We start from the raw sequence: 24,622 nt of genomic DNA on the forward strand, positions 1-24,622 counted from the left end.
TACATGGGCCAAACCTCAAATGTTAGGCTCAGTGGATAGTGAGAACCCTTGATCCTTAGCCCTGTGGGTGCAGGCAGTCTATGCCAAGTAGGAATAACCAAGGGCACATTGTTGCCATGAGTCATCCTTTGATTTTAAAAATGCAGACTAAGAGAGAAGCAATACTGCGGATACACACACAAAAGCAAACAAACTCTAAAACTGGGTGAAAGAGAGAAAATTAATAGAGCCGCTAAAGCAAGAAAACAAAAAGGAATTATAAAAAACAGTCAAGAGTGGAAGGACAGTTTAATTTGAATTTGAAGGGGTTTAAGTTAAGCTGGCTCCCCTTCCCACACCCAAAGCTGTGCCTGTAAGGGAAGCATTTTACAATGCAACATTTCAAACTACACTTAAAAAGCCCACCGGCCAGTGACTGGATAAGCTCAATATTTTATTGTCCCTAATGGGACATTTGGCTTGCAGTCAGCCACGTAACACAATACAGCCTCACAATAAACAAAGATAGAGAAACATACAACTCGCAGTGAAATGAAACAATTGGAAAAAGCAGGGAGATTGAATGACTGGGGATATGGGATGAAACTTGAGGTAAAGAGCCTATCTGTCACAGTTAAACAGGTTTATGACTTGTAGGATAAATAAGAACTTCAGCCTGTGTGATTTAACTTGCGGTTGCCTGAAGGCACAACCTGAAATTCTTGCTCAGTGGAGATTCTTCCTCCGCTTTTAACATGTTAAGGTTCAATGCTAATGTGGATGCTCAGTACTGAATAGTTGCAGTTTTTACGGACACCTTGTTCAAGTTCAGCTGGCTGGAAAAACGCCGCAGGAGCATAACTTGTCAACCTAAGAAACCAAACCTCTCGTGCTTGCCTCATCACCCTAAGTTACAGCCACGACCGAAGGCCAAAAAGACAGCAGTAGGTTAGCACGATAAAACTCCCCATTGTTTTGTGATACCGGCAGTTAGATTGTTCTTTTTCTTTTAGCCCCCTTATATGTACAAGATTACCCAATGGTTTAATCGCCAAGTTTGAGTGACCCATCTAACCCAAACACCTCCTCTAACTATTACTAATATTAACCTTGAACTTCACTGATGTTGTGTCTTCATTTTTGTGTCTCCTCCAGTGGGTACCCCGATTCGAGGTAAGATGCTTAACCATCACGATAAAAACAGGAGAAAAATAAAAGACTTTAACTGACACATAATCAAATATAACCACTTCTAATTCCGCCAAAGTGAATAAATATGGGAAATAATCAGGGCTTTCCTGGTTTTAAAAAAATTACAACCGTTTTCTCTTCCCGCTGTCATTAAGACCCCATTTGTGTTCGTGTTCTGTGTCACATTCGTCATGTATGTTTGATACTCCCATGTTTAATGTCAACACTGATGTGCTATTCTTCCACCTGTGTGTGTGTGTCAGTGTGTTCTGTGTTTGTATCTTCCTGTTAATATTAAAAATCAGGAAACTTTAGATTAAAAGAGCAAACAGATGAATGGTGAGGCCTGTAAGCTCTGCTAGGAGTTGTGTTGGTTTTCCTTTAGTTTTTTTTACCTCTGACAATAAAGTTTTAGGTCATCAACAAGTTCATGGCAGAATGGTTGTTAAAAACAGTTTTTTCCTCCAGCCCTGCTTTGATATCCTCCTCATTTGTGCATAAACCGCAAGGACGCTAACCTCATCTTATATTTGAATGCACCTCCCTGAAAAAGATAAGATATCAGGGGCAGCAAAAGTTACAAAAGTTGCTTTAATTCCCTCATGTTACTCTACGGGATATAAACCTATAACTGCAAATTTAGGAAGGCTGCTGAGAAAATGCCAGCATGGGCATCCTTTTAACATACAAAAGAACTGCTTTTATAACTTCAGAGGATGAATAGACGAATGGAAGGATATCAAGGTAAGAATGGAAGGACACAGGTGTGAAGCGGTGTGACTCCTGTGAATTACACAAAGGCTTTGTTCAAATAATTCTTCTTCTCCCCTCATTTTTTCCCCCGGACATTTTAACTTTCCTTTGTAATTATCTATCCCACTTTATAACTGAAACATTCAGTCTCGGTTGATTCAGCGGGGTTGTTGTTAAACGCTTTTGTTCCACAGGCTGAGCAGGTGAGTGAATATCTCAGTTTCCCATGGTTGTCCATGTAAGCAAGGGGATGAATTCAGCTCGTGTTTTTGATTTATATATTTATTTATTCCCCTGAGTTCCCTGATGAAGATAAGTGGAAGAGCATGGATGGATGTATGGATGGATTTAGATGTTATGATAAATAAGGGGAAAACCCCACAGTAGGTCCAGAGGTCCTCCATCCTCAATCGTTTCACACAACCAGTGCATGGAAATATTTTAAACGGTACCATGTTGTCACACATATTAAAGCACATCACAAGAGTCGGCAGTCCAACACAGCCAATCCAAGCCCTCCCTGCATCTTCTCGGTTAATTAAGAAGGCCTCATAAATCATATTGTGACAAATGTAACTTGTGAACTCTGCATTTGCATAATGACTTAAGCAGCTTGAAAAAGACGATTTTTCACCCATTGCCAATACTGACCTGCTGTCAGGAGTGTATGCCGCATATGTAATTACAAAACAAATTGGGTAGGAGTTGGAGGTGGACTAAAATTATAATAGAAGACTGAGGCGTTTGAGAATGACATGTTCATATGGACCTATGAACATGCAGGTGTTCTGTGTACAGATCTTTAGGGAAAGCATTGTTGTCTCACTGCCGAGTCGTTTCTATTTCACTCTGTGATAGAGTTGATTCCCATAATTTACAATTTCAATTAATTTTAGTTCCATACGAAGCCGTGCAGGTGCCAGCCTTGAGGTAAGCGATCGCTGTATAGGTAGCTCTACTCCCTACCTGCTTCATTACTAATTTCATGGGAGCGTTACAAGCCACCAGATGGGCTCTGACAACAGTGGCATCACACGTGGAGCCTCATGCTGGTGCGATCACAGCATAATGACCTTGGGGTGGTGGCAGAGCGTTGCGGAGTGACAGCCAGGACACAGACAGAGGGGAGAGACAGTGAGAAAATGGCAAGTCCAGACTTGGCTGCCATGTAGCGCTACTGGCTTCTTCATTTATGCAGTTATTAAAGCTGCGGGTACACAGCTGAAGTCTGTAACTTCCAGCGTGTTGTCATTTATAGCTGCAAACAGAATTGATGTCCCATAACTCAGCAGTTCTTTGTTAATTGTGCAGTTCTGTTTTCTGAAACAGCTGTTACAAAACTTAAATTAACCAGCAGTTTGTGAAGATGAAAAACAAAATTTTGGTTTGCTTTGGTTTGGGTTTTTTTGCTTTATACACCTCAGCCGCAAAAGGTTGATGGGGAATTATCGTCGGGTGGCCAGGCGAATAGTGTGGACACCCAAGGTTGTGAATGTGATAACAATAGGTACAGCTACTGAAAATCTCAAAAGATTTTGAACTCAGGGTCAGGTCAGAGGACAGCATTTCTGAAAAGCACCTAGGTTTTTCACATTTAAACCATAGGTGCATCTACTTGAGGGGTAGCACTGGCTACCCTTAGAATTTTTTTTTCAGGTGTGGCCTGAATACCTTTCTCAGTTATTAAACACATGTCTTTATGTGTTTGCACTTTTATATGGTAAGCATACAACATTTGAAAAAGCTGTCAGTAGAAACTGAGGCATTAAAGTTTTATTGGGATTGCAGTCTGCACTCTTCTGTGCATTCAGATGAGTTTAATGCATGTACTAGTGAGGTTATTGTGTTTGTGTGTCCGTTCATACAGTAAGGTGCTAATTTGGGGTGTTAGTGAGAGCTGGCCAGCCGTTTTGTTCACCGCCTAAACAAATCTATCAAATCCTGCTGGAGCACACTAATTGAATTACACAAATGGGACTTTGGGGGGGGGGCACACATGGCAAAGCTGCTACAAAGCAGCGACTGGGGTGGGCAGACCACAGCTTTAGGCACTTTCTGAAATTAATCAACCATGCTGGCTCCTCCTCGCCCTCCTTTTATCCCCTCATCTGTCTTTTTGTTTTTCTATGCCTGTCTGTCTTTTTAACTCTTCCTCCCACCCTTCTTTTATTTTTATGGGGTTTTTGGGGGCTCTTTTTTTTCACTTCACCTCTCATAAAGGAGAATTTTGTTCCACTCATTTTCTCTTCTTTTCCACATCTCAGTTTGTGATTTTTTTTTTCCACCCAGTCTTCATATTTTTTACCATCAGACCTTGCCATTTGGTATGTTCTGTGCTTGTTAGCTACAAAAAAGGACAATGAAGTCTGTGAAACATCTGAATGGTCCCTGTCTGTGAATAAGATAGCTCTCTAACCTTGACTTCTAGACAAATCTAGTCTGCTTTTAAGTTATCGTTCTAAAATGATCAAAATTGGCATAAACTGAATAGGACAGCAAAATATATCTGCTTTTAACAGTTTCTCAGCAAGAGTGTTTGTCCCTGAATCAAAAACATGTGTTTGATGAACCTCGTCTAGGCAGTCTTCTTTGTTATCGCACCTTGGCACCTCAGTCCTCTTCTTCAGGTCAGCCTGCAGCATGTGGCACTTTTAACCAGGGCAGCCGTCACAGCTGGGACGAATGCTCCATTACAGCCTTCTTTATCAAATGAATGAAGGCAGTAAACTTGCTGCAAGACAGTCAGAGTGAGCAGCAGGGGAGGTTGGAGGTTGTGGGTCTTTGTGGTCACTCAGACTTAGAAGATCGATCAACCTGGATAACTGATGTCATTAGGAGACTTAGCCACTTTTTTCTCCTTAATGCTGACCTTAATAGTGTGCCATGCATTAATCACTGAGTAACAGACAGAAGGGTATCTTTTACTGCTCTGACCTAGTAAAACATGAATTATAACTCAGCAGAGGCAGTTTACTAATGATTATTGTAGCTGTTGAGCGGACAGCCGGAGCTCTGATCCATTCCCAGTACAGCTCACATAGTGTCCTTGAAAAGTCAAGTGTCCTTTTTAAATGTCCTTAAATTAGAGAGCAAAGAAATAAAGTGGTAACCACACAGTAGTTCTGTATTATGCTGGGCTGGAGTTAAAGTTGTGCACTTACAATATCTATTTATTTATCTATTGCTATGAAAAGTGGCATCACTCAAATGGTTAATCTGTATTCAGGACAGGACAAAACATTAAAAACAACATTTTTTTCTGTAGTAACTGGAACCGCAGCAGTGATAAACCTGCAAAAACTGATTTTGTAACTGGAGTAAAGTACGGTTTTTGTTTGCAGATAATATATAAAGTAAAAGTACCCATGGTTTTTGTTCATGCAGACATGATTAGGAGCAGATTAGCACTAACACGAGTATTTTCTTTTCTGAAAAAAACCCTGTGATCTGTGTAGTTACAGCAGTTTTTATTTGTGATAAGGATTAATAGCTGGAGACAAGGAAGCCGTGGCATTAAGACCCCATATAGGATAAATTTAATAAGCATGTGAGCAACACTATAAATTGTTGTGTTTATCAGTAAACACCAAGTGTTTGAACAGACCCGGTGCGTGTTTTTCTTTGTGTTATGTTTGCGAAAGATAATTTTCAGCATTTATTTCATTTCCTGTGCCACTGGCCACTCGCACAACAGGCTGGCAGAGCAGACAGAGCGCATTATGCAAAACACAGAGCGCAGCCATTTAAAGAAACAGCACACAAAAAGAGAAGTGATAGGAACAAAAAGACACGTGGGTCTTGGTTTCTTGTGTGCACACATGCATGCTGCAGCTCCAGATAGGTCATCAAAAACATTTGTTGTCTTTATACCTTAATATTATCTGGTCTTAGACTGCCTGCCTTGTCACTGGCCATTGCAAAAAAGTAATATTATTATTTTTTGCTTCCTCTTTATGTGGTGAGATAATTTAAATGAACTAAATCATTTACAAAAAAGCAAGCCATAGCTCAAGGAAAATGTATAGCAAAACGAACACGAAAAACTGTATTTAGCCCCGATTTTCAAAAGGCAAAGTCACAGAGTCAAACGGGGTTTTTAGTGTTTTCTTCCTAGAATTTTTAAGAAATACATTTTCTCAGAATCATGGGAGGCCTGGAGGCTATCCCAGCTGTAATAGAGCAAGTTATGACAACTTTAAGACAGAAGCTAATAAATAGTGTATATTCCCCCTTCTCTGACATTGTCCCTGTACATTTTTTTTTCTTTCGCTTCCTTTCCTTCATTTGCTTCTCTGCTTTCAAGCATCTTGTGCTTGCCTTTCTCTCCTCCCGAACTTTTTCTCCCATGTTCTGCAACTAGAAAGACTCTTTTGTGTGTTCTTCAGAGCTTCATATTGAAATAATAGCTCGAATGTGTAATGAAGCCAGTAGGGGCTTGGAAACAATAGATAATCCTACCTAGCATGGTGTCTTGGAGCAAATGAAACTCCCCATCTTCTCTCAAAGTGTATTTTTTCTCTCTTTGCACTCCCCTCTTTGCCAGAAAGTTGCAAACAACACCAAATGTTGTTAATAGTTGGCTCTCAGTGCATCATTGAGATATCGGTGGTCATATTTTGTTTACTGTCAAATTACACGTGATAGATTGATATTTATTTTTTACTAGAGGAAAATGATCAGTAGCCGCCGACAGCACGTGACATAGAACATCACTTGTTATTCAACCGTGTGGTAACAGTTAACAACGAGGGGCTTCCAGCGATTTTATAATTCAGCACAGTGAGTGAGGGTGACAAGCCGCTGGCAGAGCTTTCTGGAAGCGTCCACCTGGAGTTGAACTTCACACAGTCCTTACTTTGTGGTCTCCCTTGTGCCGAGGCACTCAGCTTCTGAGCACATTCCAACCCACCTGCCACCGCGCTGGCATTTGCTGTTCCAAGTGCACATCAAACAAATCCAAATCAGATGCTTGCATAAACCCACGGCGAAGACTGTGCCACCTGCACTCTGCAGGTAGATTTTTTTCATTTGGTTCACGAGCTGTGTGCCAGGAACAGTTTCCCCGTGAGGGATGAGGATGATCTGAGTTTTAGATTGAAATGAAGAGATGCTAAAAAGAAAAAACAAAAAATAGAGCGCCATAGATTGCTGTGGCTTCGTGTCTTTATTATTGTTTTGAAAAGCAAAAACTGGCCCAAAGGTATAAAATAGTCATGAGGGAAAGTGAGTTATCTTTATAATTAAGCAGGATCAATGATCTCATTTGTGGCACAGCTGAAGCACCTTATTAGGCCAACGTTCCAGAATAGTAGCCTTGTTCAACACTGTGTTCAATCTACTTTGCTGATGTGATGGAGTAGGTTATGGTATATTACAAAGCATCCAGGGAAGCTGCTGGCATATTGATGCTTCCTGGCTAAACGTTAACGAGCAATGGTGCTGTGTTTGTCAGAGAGGCCTCGGCTGCAATCTGTCTGCTGAGCCAGCCAGAAGCCCTAATGATATCATCAGGAAGTGCCGTCAACAGCGCTCTAATGAGGAATGATCTGACGCCTGTTGTTTCACCTCCCTCCTTTGTCCCTTGCACCTTTTTCTTCAGTGTCGCCAGGCATTTCGGTTTACTGTATTTGCGCATAGTATATAAGAAGCACTGCCGGTGAGAAATAATGTCTGAAAGTAGCTCAAAGGCGTCTGTTTTCGAACGCATAATAATGACAATAAGCGAGAAAAGAATGGGGGTCAAAGAGAGTGGCACACAAAATAGAGTAAATGTATAAGCGATTAAAATGCTTAGGAATTCAAATAACTGAACAGCAATATTAAAACCTGAATATTAATAATAATAATGCTTTATTGTATGTATTCGTTTGCAAGGTTGTTTGAGCATTTGTCACAATTTTGAAGAGTAGTTATCACATGATAGCAGATGGGCTGGAACGCTGTGGATGTGTGGACATTTTCTCATAAACTCTCCCCCTGCACCAGCGCACACACGCACACACACACTAACACACACACTCTCCTCTGGTGAGCGTTATGCAAAGGGTGATTTACTAATCTCATGGGGTTTACAAGACCATCTCAACACCCTTTCTCCATTACCTTTCAGCATCTTTACATCATTACTTTATTGCACTTTCTTTGTAAGCGATCTCACATCTTACACGAGTTGCATAAACCAGCCTACTGTAGCTACAAATCCAGTGTGACTGATTCAGTCCACATTTTTATTCATTTATTTCCCCCCTTCTTTTTAATCTGTGGATGGCTGAGTCTGGAGTGGAAGCCAGTTTGTCATGCCAATCTGCATAAGCATTGCGGAGAGAAGCAGATCTTGACAAAGTGGTCCTGAGAAATTCAAGATACCCACCATTAAGAAGATTGTCTGACTTCTTCATGCACTGTCACAGACAGATTGACTAATCATTTCCTCTCTGCTTCCTGTCTCTCTGTCTTTTTCCTTCTTTTTTTTCCTGCCTCTTTCCCTCCCCGTCTCGTCTTTGTTCAATGTCGTCGTTTTCCAGGTGCCTTGCAGATCGAGAACAGCGAGGAGACGGACCAGGGGAAGTACGAGTGTGTGGCGTCTAACGTGGAAGGCGTGCGCTACTCGTCCCCTGCTAACCTTTATGTGCGAGGTAGGGAGCAACCCGGTCAAAGAATCAGGCCAAGAAAACAAAACAAAACAGGAAGAATAATAAAGAAATAAAACATCTACCCATTCTAACTAAAATAACTTGACAGTGCAGCTCAGCCATAAATGGCATTACTGTTGAGCTTAACAAATGATAACTGCTTCCATTCTAGCCTAGTTGTATTTGCACCAAATGTATTTTGCAAAATAGTATTACCCAAGTAGTGTCAATATTTTAGCACTGATAGTATTGCCTGCCCGTAAATGTAATTTCATATGCACTGAAACTTCCAGATGTAAAACTATAATTGACCAACTAATGTTCTTCTCTGTTATGATGTTATGCTCCATTTTTTCTTTTAATGCCCTCCCCTACTCACTCGGAAGGAAATGTGTAGCACAACAAGCCGTATGTCTTTACTTTATCGGTTGTAAGACACCTTTTACCTGTAACTGTGTGCCCGATCAAATGTTTCCCGCGCTGTCAAAGTTGGAACCCAAAAAGAGTCCGGAAGGACGTCTTTTTGATTAGTTTTTTACAGGTAAAGGAGCACAACGGTAAGTCTGTCTTGATTGAGTGGCGAGGTATTATCGCCCGCCAATCAAAACCTCAACCCCTCAGCCTTCTCTAGATTTGGAGGAGGAGAACTGAGTAGGCTGCTCTGTTTAAAAAGAAAAAAAGATTATAAATAGTATACATCCTCTATTTCTTTGTCATGCTGCTCTGGAGCATAAATCCATAGTATTCCCATGTTTCTTCTCTGGTGTATTATCTATAAAGGCTTTTACAGTCAGTAGTAATTTTGGCTGGAATGTTCGAGCAAAGCGAAGATATAAAAAACGATCAGTCACAGGGAACATAGAGTTTCATAGGAAACAGACAATGAAGACAAAAGCGTACTCTCCACCACTAATGCTAAATGACAATGGATCCCTGTTGAGGGAGCTTTAATAAATTGAAGCAGATGCATTTCCGACATGGTTTATTTATACTGTGCATATTAAATAAAAATGCCTCCGTATCTACTCAGTTTGTTCCCTCTGCTGTGTACCAAATAACTTTGTTCCCAATAAATAATTCACTACTCTGACATTATAAAATGGGTCAGGGAGCTGCTTTTTCATTATTATTGCTATTATCATACCCTGTGAAGTAGCAGCATAGGAAAGGGAAAAATTCCACTGTGAAGAGCTGAAGGTAAAAAAAAGGGTTCATCAAGATTAGTTTCTGTTCTTGCCAGTGTTTATCCTGGAGGCGCATGCTGTCTCTTCTGTGATGCGGGCAATGTCAAGTAGCTATCCACCTTGCTAATACGTAGCATAGTAGGTGTTAAAAGGGTCATTGAAAATTCTAGTCAAGTACTCTACAGGCATCATTAAATACTGATGAATAATTATGGGAACACTTTGTTGACACAGCACTGGGATGTTCAGCAGCTCCTTTGGTCAAAACATATATATACATAAATATATATATTCCGTGATATCATTTCCAACAATTCATGCAGTCTCCATGAACACTGGCTCCATCAGCATGCCTTTAAAAGAGTACACAAGGGTCATAAATACTTAAGTACTTTCACGCTATGTAACACACTTGTTATGCTTTGATGGTGTCGACCTTTGTCTGTTTTCAGTTAACTTTTGTCAATCGATTCTTGATACTTGATGTTGACTATGTTTTGTTCACAAAGCAAAATGCACTTGAGATTAGCAGCTGCGGTAGGGACCAATTAAGAGCAGGAAATATATACATATATAAAAATCCTAAATTAAGACTGCAACCCGACTGAAGGCCCAACAACGGTGCTTCTGATTGGCTTCCAATGACATTTTTAGTGGGACTGCCTTAAACTGCAGCTGCTAATTTCATCCCAAACTGTGTCTTTTTTTTTTCTTCTTTTCAATCTCTCATTTGTTTTTTTTTCTCCTTTTTTGTTTTCTCTTGATTTTGTTTCCTTCTCTAATAAAAGCAAGTACGGCCGCAGCAGGAGCTTCTCCTCGTGGCTATAAGAAGCTTATGAAATTCTGAATTATGAGAATGGAAAGCTTGATGTGACTCCAGTGGCGCCTCACTTCCTTTTTTTTTCTTACCAGGCGACAGTGCGGCCACTGGGGTGAATCTGATTGTTTTGGTTCAAGTTTATTTACGGGGGTGGGGCAGGCAAGTGTACTTTCAAGACGGGTTTCACTGATAGCGGGGAAAGGGAAAAGGAGTGGAAAAAAGATGAAAGAAAAGGGAAATGTAGCTGCAGCTAAACACCTTGAGGTGGCTTTTTTTACTCTCTCTGTGTTTCCCCTATTTTTCTCTTCTCCTCATGTCATTGTGTTCTGCATCAACCCCTTTACATCCCTCAGAGCTTCGAGAAGGTTGGTGTGTTTTTTCTTTTTTACTTTTTTTAACCCACGTTAACAAATAATAAATTCAACATGTTGGAAAGAAAAATTTTTAGCTGTATTTGCCTATTTCAGAGCTCAATTGATTACTAATTTGAAGAGATACTAATCAGCTGATCCAAACTGCTAAATGATTATGAAAGAAATTTTGATTTCTTTTCAAAGGAAGAAATGATGAAAGCAAACCCGATTAGCTCGGGTCTTGTTAATTTACTTTTATGTTTGCATTGTGGGGCCTTTTCTCGTTTTGCATCCTTTGGTATTGCTTCTGCATCTAAAGGCTTTCTTGCATGTGCTGAGTGGAAATGCAGCGTGTGGAAATAACAGGACCTGTTGCATGATGGGAGAATGTAACTGCGCTTGCATGCCTCTTCAAAAGCCGTTTGGCCACAGTGCTCTTATTGTTTCTGCATTCCTTTTTTTTCTTCAGTTCTCTTTCTTTGGTTTTGGTTGTATTTTCCCTAACACACCCCTTTTTGGCTTACTTTTTTTTTGTTTTTCCCTTTATTTCTTTATTTTTGTGTTGTGATTATAGTGTTGTGTTGTGCGTTTTCCTTTAGTTCCTTATCTATTGGTGACCCTTTTTTCTGTTAAAACATCAGTCTCTTTTTGTGGTTTATTTGTCGGTGAGATTTTTTTTTTCAAAAATGACGCTGCTCTGCTTCTTGGGTCTCGGAGTGCAAATGCAAATGTCGAATGAAATAATAAGTGTGTATACAGCCAGTGTTCCTGTCATCTTGTTTATAGCGATCCATTACTGGAAAAATTAGACCTGATTGGGCCTGATTGGCTTCCATGGTGATTTTAGACAGCCATTAAGGGATGCCATTTACAGTGTCGTGTGGATCAATAACAATATAATGAGTTTGACATCAAATTTGCTGTTGCTTAGCGGGTGCTCAGAGATACTTTTATTTTCAAATGGCGGCAGCTAGAATGTGATTGGTTTTGTTGAATGACTGCTGTTTGTGTTCCCTCGCAGTCATGACACTCCATCAAATTATAATCTATTATTCAAAAGCCCTCCTTCCTTTGTACACACACGCACACACACACTCCCTCTCTTTTCCTCATGGAATATTGATATCCAGGTTGATGAAGCTTCTAAAAGGCGCAAGAAAATGCGCCGTATTTGTATCTTTCATTCGTGTTATTGTCCTGGCACAAAAAGAAGAAAGTGCTAAATGAATTGGAGATCAATGCAAACGTTGTTTTCTGCTTAACTGTAGATTTGATTGGCTTTGTGCAATAATCAGATCTTTACTGAACTCCGTGTCACGCAATTTTGGGAACTCGTATATACATGTGCATTTCATAGCTCCGCTAGTCTCGAGAATATTTGAGATAGATCTACTGGGTTTTTTAATGGAGCAATGGCTTTATGTTAGAGGTGTTACATGGAGTTAAGAGAGTCAGATCAGGAATACCATTCTTTCAACTAGAAGAGATGATGCACATTCTTAGTACCAGTCTCTTTTTGTGGTTTTCATGTGTATCAGTCACCAGGGACTAAACCAACATATCTGAAAGTCATAGAAATGACTACTACCGCAACAGCAAACTCATTACCAGATTACATGCTTTGGTATCAGTCAGTCCCGAGTGTATATATGATTTTCTCAGGCAACACCATATACCAAATTATCCAGAAACGTTGTGTTTTATCTGTCTATCTACCAAATAGCCAGATTATTTTAATTAGCCTCTTTTGTTCCTCAAGATTTTATGGAAGTATGAACTACAGTAAGCCCAAATATCAAAAATAACCCCTCAAAGATTTAGAATTTAGTGGACGTAGGTTTCAATCCCAAGCTACAACACCTATTCCATTCCTCTGAAATGCACAAACCCATCCTTTGTCCTTAAGTAAAGTCATAGGACTAATATAGGCAATTATCTCAGATCTACTAGTTATTATGGACAAAGTGGAGGTTTTCCCTTCCATTACCTCTATTTACCAGTTGGCTGTCAAAGAGACTGTAGCAGTATGGTCTATGAAAGTGTTCACAAAGTATGCTAAAACCACGCAAAAGAAACAGAATAAACCTGGCTGTGTCTATATTAAGTCTGTAGCTCTTACTTGAAGTGCTAAAAATAACAGTGATGCAGAAAGACTGCGCTGTTCTGTACGCATGTGCATGTTTACCCTCCTACGGTGGTATCTGCTTGGTTTTGAATGTGCTTGCATGTCCTGCTATGCATTTGTGTGTACTGTTGGGAAAGAAAGCTAGATTACACCTTACGTTCTCACTGGCCAAAGCAAAAATCCTGCCATCTCTATTAGATGTTTGTCTCAAGGAGTCCCCCGAGATAATACCCACTTTAAAAAAAAAACATGTTGTTTTCAGAAATCTTCATTTTTCAGACAAAGCAAATGTTGTATAACCTCCTTATGCTATATACACAAACATACTTTCTTTCAAAATCAGAGTAATAACAATCATTGTAGGTATCTTTACAGTGAGGGGACATACTTGCAGTATCATTTGGCTGCTTGTCATCTACTTGTAGGACAATAGAAAAAGAGTGATTTGCTTTGAAATCCCCTCAATCTACTGCTTGCTATTATTAGATACCCCTGCCACGATTCTTGTCAGGTTCCTTTAGGTAATAATTTCCATTCTGATGAGCCACCCATAGTGAGTGTTTAGCACTGGCGCAGCCAAGGTATGTTAATACAGACCGACCCCTGTGGCTTATATGTAAATGCCCAAGGCCTTTCCCAGGCAAGTGTGACTAAAGGATCTCTATACTGCACCTGTGTCCTCAGGCAGCAAGAGGGTGTAATCTCAGCTTCAAGGTGACACTAAAGGCTGCACATTATTTTGGCTTCCCCCCTCATTTTGGGGCAGCAAAACCTGCCTCACCAAAATGGCCGATAATGTCCACCTTCTGACCTCTGTTTTTTGGCACAAATCCCTCCACAACACTGCCCACTATTAGAGTTAGTGCAGTACTCTGGCATTCTCTCTCGACTGCTTTTCACCTCGTCCAGTGTAAGGCTTCTTGTCTTTCTCTCCACATTGGGGCTTGAAACAAGATTACATGTTGTTAGTACACTACGTTTGGTTTGTTTTCTCTTAATTCCAAATGGGCCGGCTGGGCTCCTGGTCTCTGTGAATGAGGAGCCTGTCCATGCAATTGGGATTCTTTCTGCTTTTTTTCCTATGTTTCAATACATTTGTGAGGTAGTGTAGGAGAAGGTTTCACACACATGCAGACATCTTATCTAAGCTTATCATAGCATTACTCAGAACATTAAGTCGTATCGCACCAGGCCTGTGTCCGGTCAGTAATATCAGTGACCCATATGCATGTGACATTGACATTTAGATGTAGAATTAATGTTGTGTTTTCCTTAAGATTTAAACATTTTTCTGCCAATCTGGAGTTAGAACTGAAGGGATCTTCAGCTCTTGATCTCCTGTAGTACCTAAAGACCAAATTCACTTACCTGTCTTACACACGGTGACGCTGTTGACAGGTAGACTCACCTGCATATCATTTATCAGTAGATTGCCCAGTACCAGGAAGCCTTTAAGCAAGGATGTTTTTGCTTATTGGCTCCGTGAATTGAACATTACGTCACACACCAGCCACAGCCAAAAGTTACCAACATTTGGCAGGTGACTGGTGTTAGATGCCTGACACTATAGGTACTCAAAGGTAAACAAAGACATGTTTATGTGGGGAAACCTCATTCACTCAGCCACTACAGCTCCCGGTCCATTGGCTGACCTGAGCCCCAGGGAGAGAAGCGCTCCCTCAGACACTCTTTGATTGGAAGTTTCCCCCAGATAACCTTGTTTCCCCTATTGAGTTTTCACCATTATTTTGGATTGGAGACCAAAATTCAAGATAAAAAACCAAGCAAAACAAACAAAAAAACATCTAATAGTATTGATGCATACCTATTTGTTGAACACAGCTGCACTCTGGTACTGTCTATGCTGTTCGGACGTAGTTCTTTTTGTGGATTTGTTCAGTTTCATTTGTTTACTTTAATTTGATTTCGTGTGTGTGTGTGTCTGGAACAATGCTATATTTGGGAATGGATGGCATGCTTGGACGGGCTTGGGTGACATTTTTTTCGATTGTATTGGTTATCTGGTGTCTGCCCAAATGGATGGGGGCGCACCTGTACATGTCACTCATGCCGTAGCCACACCCATGCATGTCCGTGTGAGGAATGGGCTGCCCTTTCACCTTTGTTGTTCAGTTAGGACATTTTTGAAAAATAAACGCAGATATATATTTTTTCCTTTTATCCAATTCAACATGTTTTTCGAATAATCTACCCCACTGACTTTTTTGAGTCTGTCATTTAAAAAACAAAGTGTATCTCAACTGGATCAGGGTAGAACAGGCTTTTATAGAGCCACAGTTGCTTCTAATTAAATAAATTTTGTTCAATTGTAAAAATTCAGAGATTTGATATTTTTAAGAACAGACCTTTGTGGTCTATTTTTACCGTTGATAATTTTGTGCTCCACAAGAGAGCTTTTTTTTTTCTTTTTCCTTTTTCTCAAAAATCAGTAATTACATTTTTGCCCTCAAGGTTAGGCCTTGTCTTGGTTGTAGAGTTGTGGCCGGTCACAATAAACTATTGTTAGGATGTACACAGAATATCTCAGATGACAGAAAACACAACACGGGATGCAGAAGGTTCATAGTCTGCAACTGGAAGGACTGTCCAAAGTGTTTGTTACATGAGAGCAAGATGCATTGGTTTCTAAGACTGCTACATGTTAGAGATCATGTAAGCTCCCAGGTAAAAATCCCCATAGTGTGTGTAGGTGATATTTGTGCCTTACTTTGTTGGAAAAGTTCAACTGTCTCATGCAACGATCATATGAATCCCATTTGGATCGACACGGTGTGCTTTTGGAATGCTACCTATCCTTGACGCCACTCTCAGTCTCCCCCCTCCCAAATCTCCCCTTCAGTCTCTGCGTACCACCTCCACACACATCACACCTACCCATCCCAAGACTTCCGAAGTCACATTTGCATTCTTGTGCAAAGTTTAAGGTGGGGAGAGGGGGACATGAAGTTGAGTCTTGATTTTAAGCCCCAGTGTGTGAGACTTCTAAACCCACTTTCAGTCATTTTTTTTCTTTTTTTTTCTTTTTCCAGAATCACAGTTTACTTATTCTATCCCCACTTATATCCTCCTCCTCCTTCCCCCTTTCTCCAAGAACCCCAAACCCCTCCTCTTCCCCTTTGCGTATTGTATAATTTGTCTGCGTGCCCATACTCTGCGTCACTGTATGTCTGCCCGTCTTCCTCTGTCTGTCTTGTCTACTGTCTTGCTGCTTGGGTCTGTTTGGTTCTGCCTTGTGTTTGTCTCTCGTCCCTGTCTTTTCCGTCTTGTCTATCTCTGAAGTCATCTCTTCCATTTAGTTCATAATTTTTTTCCTTCTATGCCTTTTTTTTTTACTTTCCTTCTGTCTCTTTAACCTCTCCATCCCAACAGACATCTTGACTTAGATGTAGATTTTGTTAAAGTTCATACATAGAAATTATAGAACCCTGTAACAGTCTGTGCCTTTTTTTGTTTAAATTAAACCAAAGTTTTTGTTCAGATAAATACAAAGAAATTGTGCATGCTATAATTAGAGCAGTGCTCCAGCTATTGTCACCCACCCTAGATTAAGATAGGAAAGGAAAACCCAACATTTTATCAGTTTACAACAACTGTGTGCTAATTTGTGTTAGCATTAAGCTAGCCATCCTCTTGCATGTTACGATCTCCTATCAAGTGTTTGCTGAGATGCCTCTCATAAACATGGTGTCTTTTGCTAAATCATGCTCTTTCACTCTCCAACTTTTGCATACTCTGCACAATCATTCCTATACCAATGCAAAAAACAAACAAAAAAACTGCACACATACTATATCTATATATACACATGTAAGTACACAGTACCGTTTACACCTTTCCGTGCACTTTAGGCTCATTATCAACCTCCTTCCACTCAGATCTCCAGTCCTATCCATGAGTTTTGAGGTTCTCCCTGTTTTTCTCTCTTAGCTTTCATTCTGTCCTAATTCAGTTACCTCTGTTTCTCCTTTTACCTCTTCTCTGTCTTATCCCCTGGATTTCTGCTCCCTGTTGATCCAGTTCTGTTTCCTTTCTTCAACACTCTGTGATAGTCGACTCTCTGGCTACAATTACTATAATTCTTTTTCTGTGTATTTCTAGGCACACAACTTGTTCCTCAATACTTATTTTGTGTTAACTGGGACTGCGATGTGACAATGTGCCACCATCACATTTTGTCACATTAGCTAAAGAGAAACAAAGTTTACACAGCACTGAAGCGGGTTATTCCCTTCCCCCCCCTTTTACCCTCCTCCAACCTTCCCTCTATTTTTCTTCCTCTGTCACTCTTTGCTACTCTGTTGCCTTTCTTTCTATACTTCCCTCGGATGTCAAATCCTCTATCTTGTACTTCTACTTTCCTCTCCAATCGTCTTTTGTCTGGGCATGCTAGCGACCCTTCAGTTATATTCCTCTATGCATTTTATCTCAATTTTTATATCTGATTTTGTTATCATTTACTCCTTAATTTACCTCGATCTATTTATGCATGCTGTCTGTGAAACTGATAGCTGCATCTATCAATGGAACCGTGTCAGATCTTAATAAGGCTTTGTCCAGTGGATCTACCCTAAACCACAAAAATCTGATTAAAGTTTCTCATCTTTAAGCTAACCAGGAAGTAGAGGCAGGTGTCAAGTGGCAAACATATGCTAGAATGTGTTTAGTGACCTCATGGAGATGGTCAATAGTCAGTAACCCTACACTTCCTGTGCTGTGGGAGAGGCCTGTAATGGCTAACTTCTTGTTTGGCATGAGTGCCTGATAGGACAGGAAGTTCCAGGTTGCCATGTTGGTCTTATGTGATAACATTATCACATGGCCTTTACTACACACTCTCATACTTCGGGGATAGTTTACGCTGTAGTTGTATATTTGTCAGAAGTTCAGTCCCAAAGATGAGAAACTCGTAATAGATTTTTGTGTCTTTAATTGTGCTGTGATGGGTCAAATATTGGTCAATGGAACCTTGTTGCTATGAATCGTTGCTTAATTGTTAATCTATATTGTTGTTGAAGCAGTTCTGTTAGTTTAGTTCCTTCTCATTATTTGTATTTTTTTTGTTTATGCTTTAAAAAGTCTAGTTTTATTTTGTGTTTCAGTTCACATTTACCATGTTGAACCTTTTGTGTTAAGTATTTTCTGGAGAAAGGTCCATTTTCATCGGCCTCTCTTGTTACCTCTCTCTCTCTCTCTTTCTCTCTCTCTCTTTTTTGACGCCCTTGCCCTCTGTTGTCATCCTCTCCCCCTTCCTCATGCCTTCTCCCAGTCCGGCGGGTGCCTCCTCGCTTCTCCATTCCACCAGCAAGTCAGGAAATCATGCCCGGTGGTAGCGTCAACATAACGTGCGTGGCAGTGGGGTCGCCCATGCCTTATGTCAAATGGATGCTGAACGCTGAGGATTTGACGCCAGAGGATGAGATGCCAGTGGGTAGAAACGTTCTTGAACTGAGCAACGTTCGTGAGTCAGCCAACTACACCTGTGTCGCCATGAGCAGCCTTGGGATTATTGAATCTATGGCACAGATCACTGTCAAATGTAAGAGAAAACTGTGCTTGTGAAGACCGGTGCCAATGACCTAGATAGACTTCATAAGTTTAGTTAACATAGACTACCTATCGACATTATGTTCAGTTAAGTTTTAAACATACAGAAAATTGCTGAATTGCCAAAATATTCCTGTCTCTGGAAAAAATGCCCAAGCCTCAAGTGTGTTTTTTATTCAAAGTTAAGTTTTTTTGTTTTTTTTTAACTGCTTTAATTTCTGTTTTTTTTTTTTTTACCATAACAGCTCTCCCAAAGCCCCCAGGTACCCCCGTAGTTACGGAGACCACTGCCACCAGTGTGACCATCACCTGGGACTCAGGAAACCCAGATCCAGTGACATACTATATCATCCAATATAGGGCCAAGTCTCCAGACAGCAAATATGAAACTATGGACGACATCACCACTACACGTTACAGCATTGGCGGCCTTTATCCCAACACAGAGTATGAAATCCGTGTCTCAGCTGTCAACACAATTGGCCAGGGTCCTCCTAGTGAGCCGGTAGAAACTCGGACTGGTGAACAAGCCCCGGCCAGTCCACCAAGAAACATTAAGGCCCAGATTCTTCCCCAAAATACCATGATGGTTCAGTGGGAAGAGCCAGAGGAGCCCAATGGGCAGATTAAGGGGTACCGTGTTTATTACACCATGGATAACTCCCAGCCCATGAGCCTCTGGCAGATCCATAATGTCCAGGACAGCCTCATCACCACTATCCAGAGCCTAGTTCCTCAAGAGACCTACACAATCAAAGTTTTAGCATTCACCTCTGTAGGGGATGGACCTTTTTCAGAACCCATCCATGTCAAAGTACTGCAAGGAGGTAAGGACTCTATACCGACTGAATTTTCCTAACTGGGTCAGCTCGGCTGCTGGTGTTGAAACTATGTATGATGAGCATCTGTTCAGTGTTCAGAAAATGTTGAAAGCACATTGTTAGGTAACTTTAAAGTAAGTCATACAGAAATTCTTCAAACGATATGGCCCCTAAAGCAGAAGGCTTTAGACGAATGCTGCGAAAATGGAAAATAAACAGTTGTTTTTTATGAATCTGTTGCATCCTATATTTTCTGAAACTTTGAGCAGACTGTGCTCGGTGCCTAAGAGACATTGTTTTCTTTCCTGCTGTGCAAACTTCACATCTCCAAATGATGTTACAATATGTTTGATCATTATAGTCTGAATAAAAAAAAAACCCAATTTGAGAAAGAAGGATGAGCGTCAGGGCACATCCACTTTTAGACACCGCAAAATAAGTAAATTCTCATTAGCCTAAATATATTATTGCATTGGTATTTGGAGGAAACTTGTAACTAATTTCTAGTAACCTATCCCACTACAAAGTCCTCTGCTGTGTTCTTCAGTTCCAGGTCAACCATCTAAATTCCAGGTTGGTGCTGTGTCCGATACCAGCATTCAACTAACCTGGGAACCCGCCTATGAGAAAGAGGGAATTATAAGTTATGAACTTCGTTATATGGAAAGCACTTTTGGAGGCCAGGTAAGAATCTTAGTGTTTGCTGGTTTTTACATTCAAGAAACGCTTATCGGACGTTGCACGTCATTTAAATTCAGACTTGTCAAAAGGCATATTTTTAATCAACAGATGAAGAAAACATTTGGACCCACAACATCATATGTTGTGGAAGGTCTCCGTCCCAACACAGAGTATCGCTTCTCCCTGGCAGCCATCTCTAACAAAGGCATCGGAGCCTTCACAAATGACATTACGCAGAAGACCTTGCAAGCGAGTATGTAGCCCTTTATTCAGTCTCCCGTCTAACTTTCTTTTCGCTAACAAAGAGGTTTTCCTATCTATGCCACAGTTAAAAAACATCATGACTGTACGCCTTTGTGGACCATTGCTACACTGAATACTAAACTGAATTTCTAATGGAGTTTTGTGTTTTTTCCCCTTTTCTCTGATGTCAGCGGTATCATCACTTATTCCTTAATAATGACTTCCTAATCACAGTTTAAAGCTGATTAAGACCACATAGCAAACTGATTTAACTGTTGTGTTGTTGAATTCTTGCCGTTTGTTGTGGATTGATATTTCTGTATTTGACCTTCGTGTTGTTAACCTTAATGAACCAAAACAACGGCGGTATGTTCTACCTTGGTGGCAAGGTGGTTAAAAAGAAGCTACAAAGGGGTAAAGACTTTTCAAACTGAGTGTTTTGCATTTTTATTTTTGATTTGAGAATTATTTTATCTTCTAAATTAGCTGTGGTGCCAAAATGTGAGTGTACTCTGTCAAACATATTGAGTCTTTGTGGACTGACAATTTTGGCAGTTTTCTTTCTTTCCCTTCTCAATTTTGTTCATATTTGCTTCTCCTTTGTCAACAGCAAGTGCACTTCCCACGTGACAGAGACACAAAAAATGTCAGTTCTCCTCTGAAACCGCCAAGGCTCTTATATGAGCTGTATGTGTAGTAGCAATGTGAATTTAGTCACGAAAGACCAAAAAAAAGAAAGTAGTAGTCGCCTAAATTACTAAAATGCCCACCCTCTAAATTTATAGCAGTCTGTTCTGCACTGATTATTTCATTTTACTGATGGTAGAAACACAACTGAATTATTCAAACCATCCAGCTAAAAATAACAGCAGTGATATCATAGTGCACAGTGGTGGAGTCTGTGGGGAAAGAAAATACCCACAGCTTATCCAGTCAAATGCAGTAGTAGGTACAAGAAAAACAATGTATTAAATTCATTGTCTTTTGGGTTTATTATAAATAAAAAGCACAAGAGTGATGTGTATTAAGATGTAATGCATTAATGGTGAAGAACCTTGAAAATAGAGCTGGATTTAAGGGATTACTGGTGGATCTGAGCCAGTCTTTGTAATAATAGAGAAGTCAAAAAAGCATGCTTTGTTGGAGTGGCTATTGTTATTCTCAATAAACTGCATTGTGTAGATTTAGAGAAATTGTACACCGACAAAGGAGAGCCATGGCGGGAGAGAGACTTCTTTTAACACATTTTCTGTTTCTACCAGTGCAACTTGTTGGCTGTATCCCCACATCTGGATGTGTGTGGGGGGGCAGCTTTGAAACAACCACGTCACAGTTCTTTTTGTTACTGCTAGGCAGCAGAGCTACACAAGCAGTGCATAGTCACTGAGGAGGGCGCCACCTGCATGCCATACTCACTCCTGCCCACTTGGGGTGCTGTTTTAAACCTAACACTGCACCGCTGATCTTTAAGCAGTCTTGGCATGATAATACTCTGTGTTCATCCCTCTTTTGTCTTGGTGTCTTTTGAGTGTCTGTGCACATTTTCACCTATCATTGTGTCTTTGTGATTTCCTTGCCCGGTAAACCACAAGCTGATTGGATTGGATACGCCTCTATCTTCCTATCACATCCCTATTTCAGCTCTGTTTCCCCTTTTTTGCCACTTGTTCCCCTGTGCATTGGAACAAAAGGTCCTCCTCCTTTGAATGGCTTGACATCACTTTGCTCACTTTGTGTCCTCTCCCTTTTATGTTGACTCTTTTGGAAAAGGTTTTCTGTTAGATGTTTTATTTATTTATCAATTTGTATTTATTTCTGGGTTCTCTGAAAGAGTATTGGTTTGGCATCATTCCAAACAGTAGCTTGCTACTCTTTTTGGCTTTGTTTTGAGGGGTGGGTGGGGTGGTGGTTCTCGTATGAACCGTAGTCCACCGCTGACAAAGCAAGTACAACACAAGAGACGAAGCAACACACGGCATATTTGCCTTTTAAGTAAATATGGGGCATAACAGGCTTAATTCTTCCTCTGAGTTGCTTCATCTATGCATTTTCATTGGATGATAACGATATCTAGCTGCCCATCTTAAAATTTAATACTACTCTCCTAGATATTTTTATCAAACTCCGTTTTCTGTAAATATTGTGTCAGATATAAGTTCTGCTTTCCATAATAGAGTTGATATTAAATATTATTCTAGTTTTAATTTTAAGGTTTATCACCGCAGGCACCAGAAAAACCAAAGAATAAGTCAGACAATGCAAAATATTTCCCAACACTACACATTAAATAATGTAAGCTTTTTCGATGCTCTGAGGTAAGTGGTTGTGTGGTTTAGAGATTCAGTCTGCCATAACATTAATCAAAGACCATCCAGTTTATAGTTTTTTGAGTTTTTTTCATTAAACATATCAACAGCAATTGGAAAGCTACCTTAAGCCTTTTTATGCTTAAAAATATTTAATAGCTGCAGTTCGGATGCTTATACAGCACAGGATGTCTCTAAATCTGTAGACATATACGGTATAAGTTTTATTAAGTGGCTTCATAATTGAGCTAAAATTGTCACTCTGTACATCTGAAAAAGCTGAATGTGTTAAGGTCATTATTGACATATAGATGCAAAGAAGCAGATCTACCAGCGGTTTAATAGCTAGTTTTATCTACTGAGTACACAGACACTAAAAACTGCTACACATGCGCATATAATACTCCTACTTTACAGTATAATGAAGATTAAGTGGTTGCTTGACTGAACTTACTGCAGTTAATTTTAAAGATGAATAACTTGCTCAGGAGGAATCAGCGTCATTAGGTCAAAAACTAGAGTAAATAATAAAATGAATTAATATCGCTTTTGCCTGTTCTGTCCAAACACATTGCAGAGCAACAGCATACAATCCCCCCCACGAGACCCACTTCAACTGGGTTTGAATCCACCGCGATGTCTGGCAGACTGAAACACTTTGCCACAAAGTGAAAAGAAAGACAGACAACATGATTTTCCAGTTTGCTTTGTTGTCTAGTATCTGTGGTAAAAATGTTCACATATTGTTGAAGTTTGTGCTCAGTCCAAGTAGCATTACCCGAGGCTATTGTCATGGGGACCATTCTGTCAAGAACTCAGAAAAAGTCACTTCAGAGAATAACAATTTTCTTGGAATTCTCTCACGACCTTTAATTGCGCTACTGCGATTGATGCCAAGTAACTTATCAAACTAAAGAGCACCAAAATCATTTCATTTGGTGCTCTCGGCCAGTGTTTTAATAGGCCGGATTAAATACAGCAAATGTTATTGGCAACAGTGGCCCCCATTCAGAAGCAAGGCCTCATGGGGTATGCTGCCATAGTCAAACCAGGATGCGATAACTTTTGTGAAACCTGTCAGACGTGGCCGGAGTGGGTCCACAACCTGAGAGCCAGGAGGTGCTCCCAGCATTCCTCTAGCTGTTATCCACGCACAAGGCAGGGTAACAGGACCTGAGACAGACCCTGGGAGTGGGTGTTAAGGGACTGCAGGGCCCCAGAGTCGCAGATAAGAATCCCATTTCATAGCGTCAGAATTAATTTCATGCTTTGCGATGAGCTATGAGCCAAGGCCCTGGATTGTCAGGCTTTGTTACACATTTAGATTATACCTAGAACCTGCCAGTAGCCACTCAAGGGCTATCTCTCAAATTAAAGTGGCAGATTCTAAATCCTCTGTATTTAACCAAACAAGCAGTCAGCCGCCAACCCCCGACCCCCCCTCAATGCGCACAAACACACTTACTGTAATTGAAGTGGGTTTTTAGATATATTGGAATATTTGTGTAAGCCACACCACGGCCATTTGGCATCAGTGGAGAGATTAATTCCATAATGATCTACAAATTCGAACATCCTGTCATCTGATGAAAATACAGTGCAGATATAGACATGTGCTTAAAATCTGATAGCAAAAGCACGGGCAATCTGTCATGTGCAGGGTTCATTTCACAACAGGCACTCAGTAATAGCTTGTGTAACTAAAATTGCAAGCATTAATGTATGTAAGTTGCTTGGCTCCCGAGGCAATTTTAATCTGAATGTAGTCATAATAATTAGGTATGCTACCTGCACTTGACATTATTGATTTTATATCCAAAGCACCCGGTCACATCACAACAGACTTAAGAGTCAGAAGATATAAAAGCAGACATGACTAATTATTTGTCAAAGAGCATTTTGGGCAAGTCTTTCAGCGAAGCTTCAAAAGAACCTCAAGTGAAGCATTAGCTGAGTTTCTTCTTTTGTG

General features: G+C 40.3%; 1 protein-coding gene across 11 annotated transcripts in view; it reads left to right on the plus strand.

The window, feature by feature from the left end:
- Positions 1–24,622, plus strand: part of ptprsa (protein tyrosine phosphatase receptor type Sa) — a 230,739-nt gene that overhangs the window by 145,884 nt on the left and 60,233 nt on the right. For all 11 annotated transcript variants that reach the window (XM_026143598.2, XM_080290100.1, XM_080290099.1 and 8 more), the window contains 5 exons: positions 8,448–8,558; positions 18,325–18,594; positions 18,848–19,429; positions 19,971–20,107; positions 20,213–20,357. In XM_026143598.2, coding sequence (XP_025999383.1) covers positions 8,448–8,558; positions 18,325–18,594; positions 18,848–19,429; positions 19,971–20,107; positions 20,213–20,357 — 1,245 coding nt within the window. The remainder of the gene's footprint in view (positions 1–8,447; positions 8,559–18,324; positions 18,595–18,847; positions 19,430–19,970; positions 20,108–20,212; positions 20,358–24,622) is intronic.

The sequence above is a fragment of the Astatotilapia calliptera genome, chromosome 15, assembly GCF_964374335.1.
Source record: "Astatotilapia calliptera chromosome 15, fAstCal68.1, whole genome shotgun sequence".
Taxonomy (NCBI): Eukaryota; Metazoa; Chordata; class Actinopteri; order Cichliformes; family Cichlidae; genus Astatotilapia; species Astatotilapia calliptera.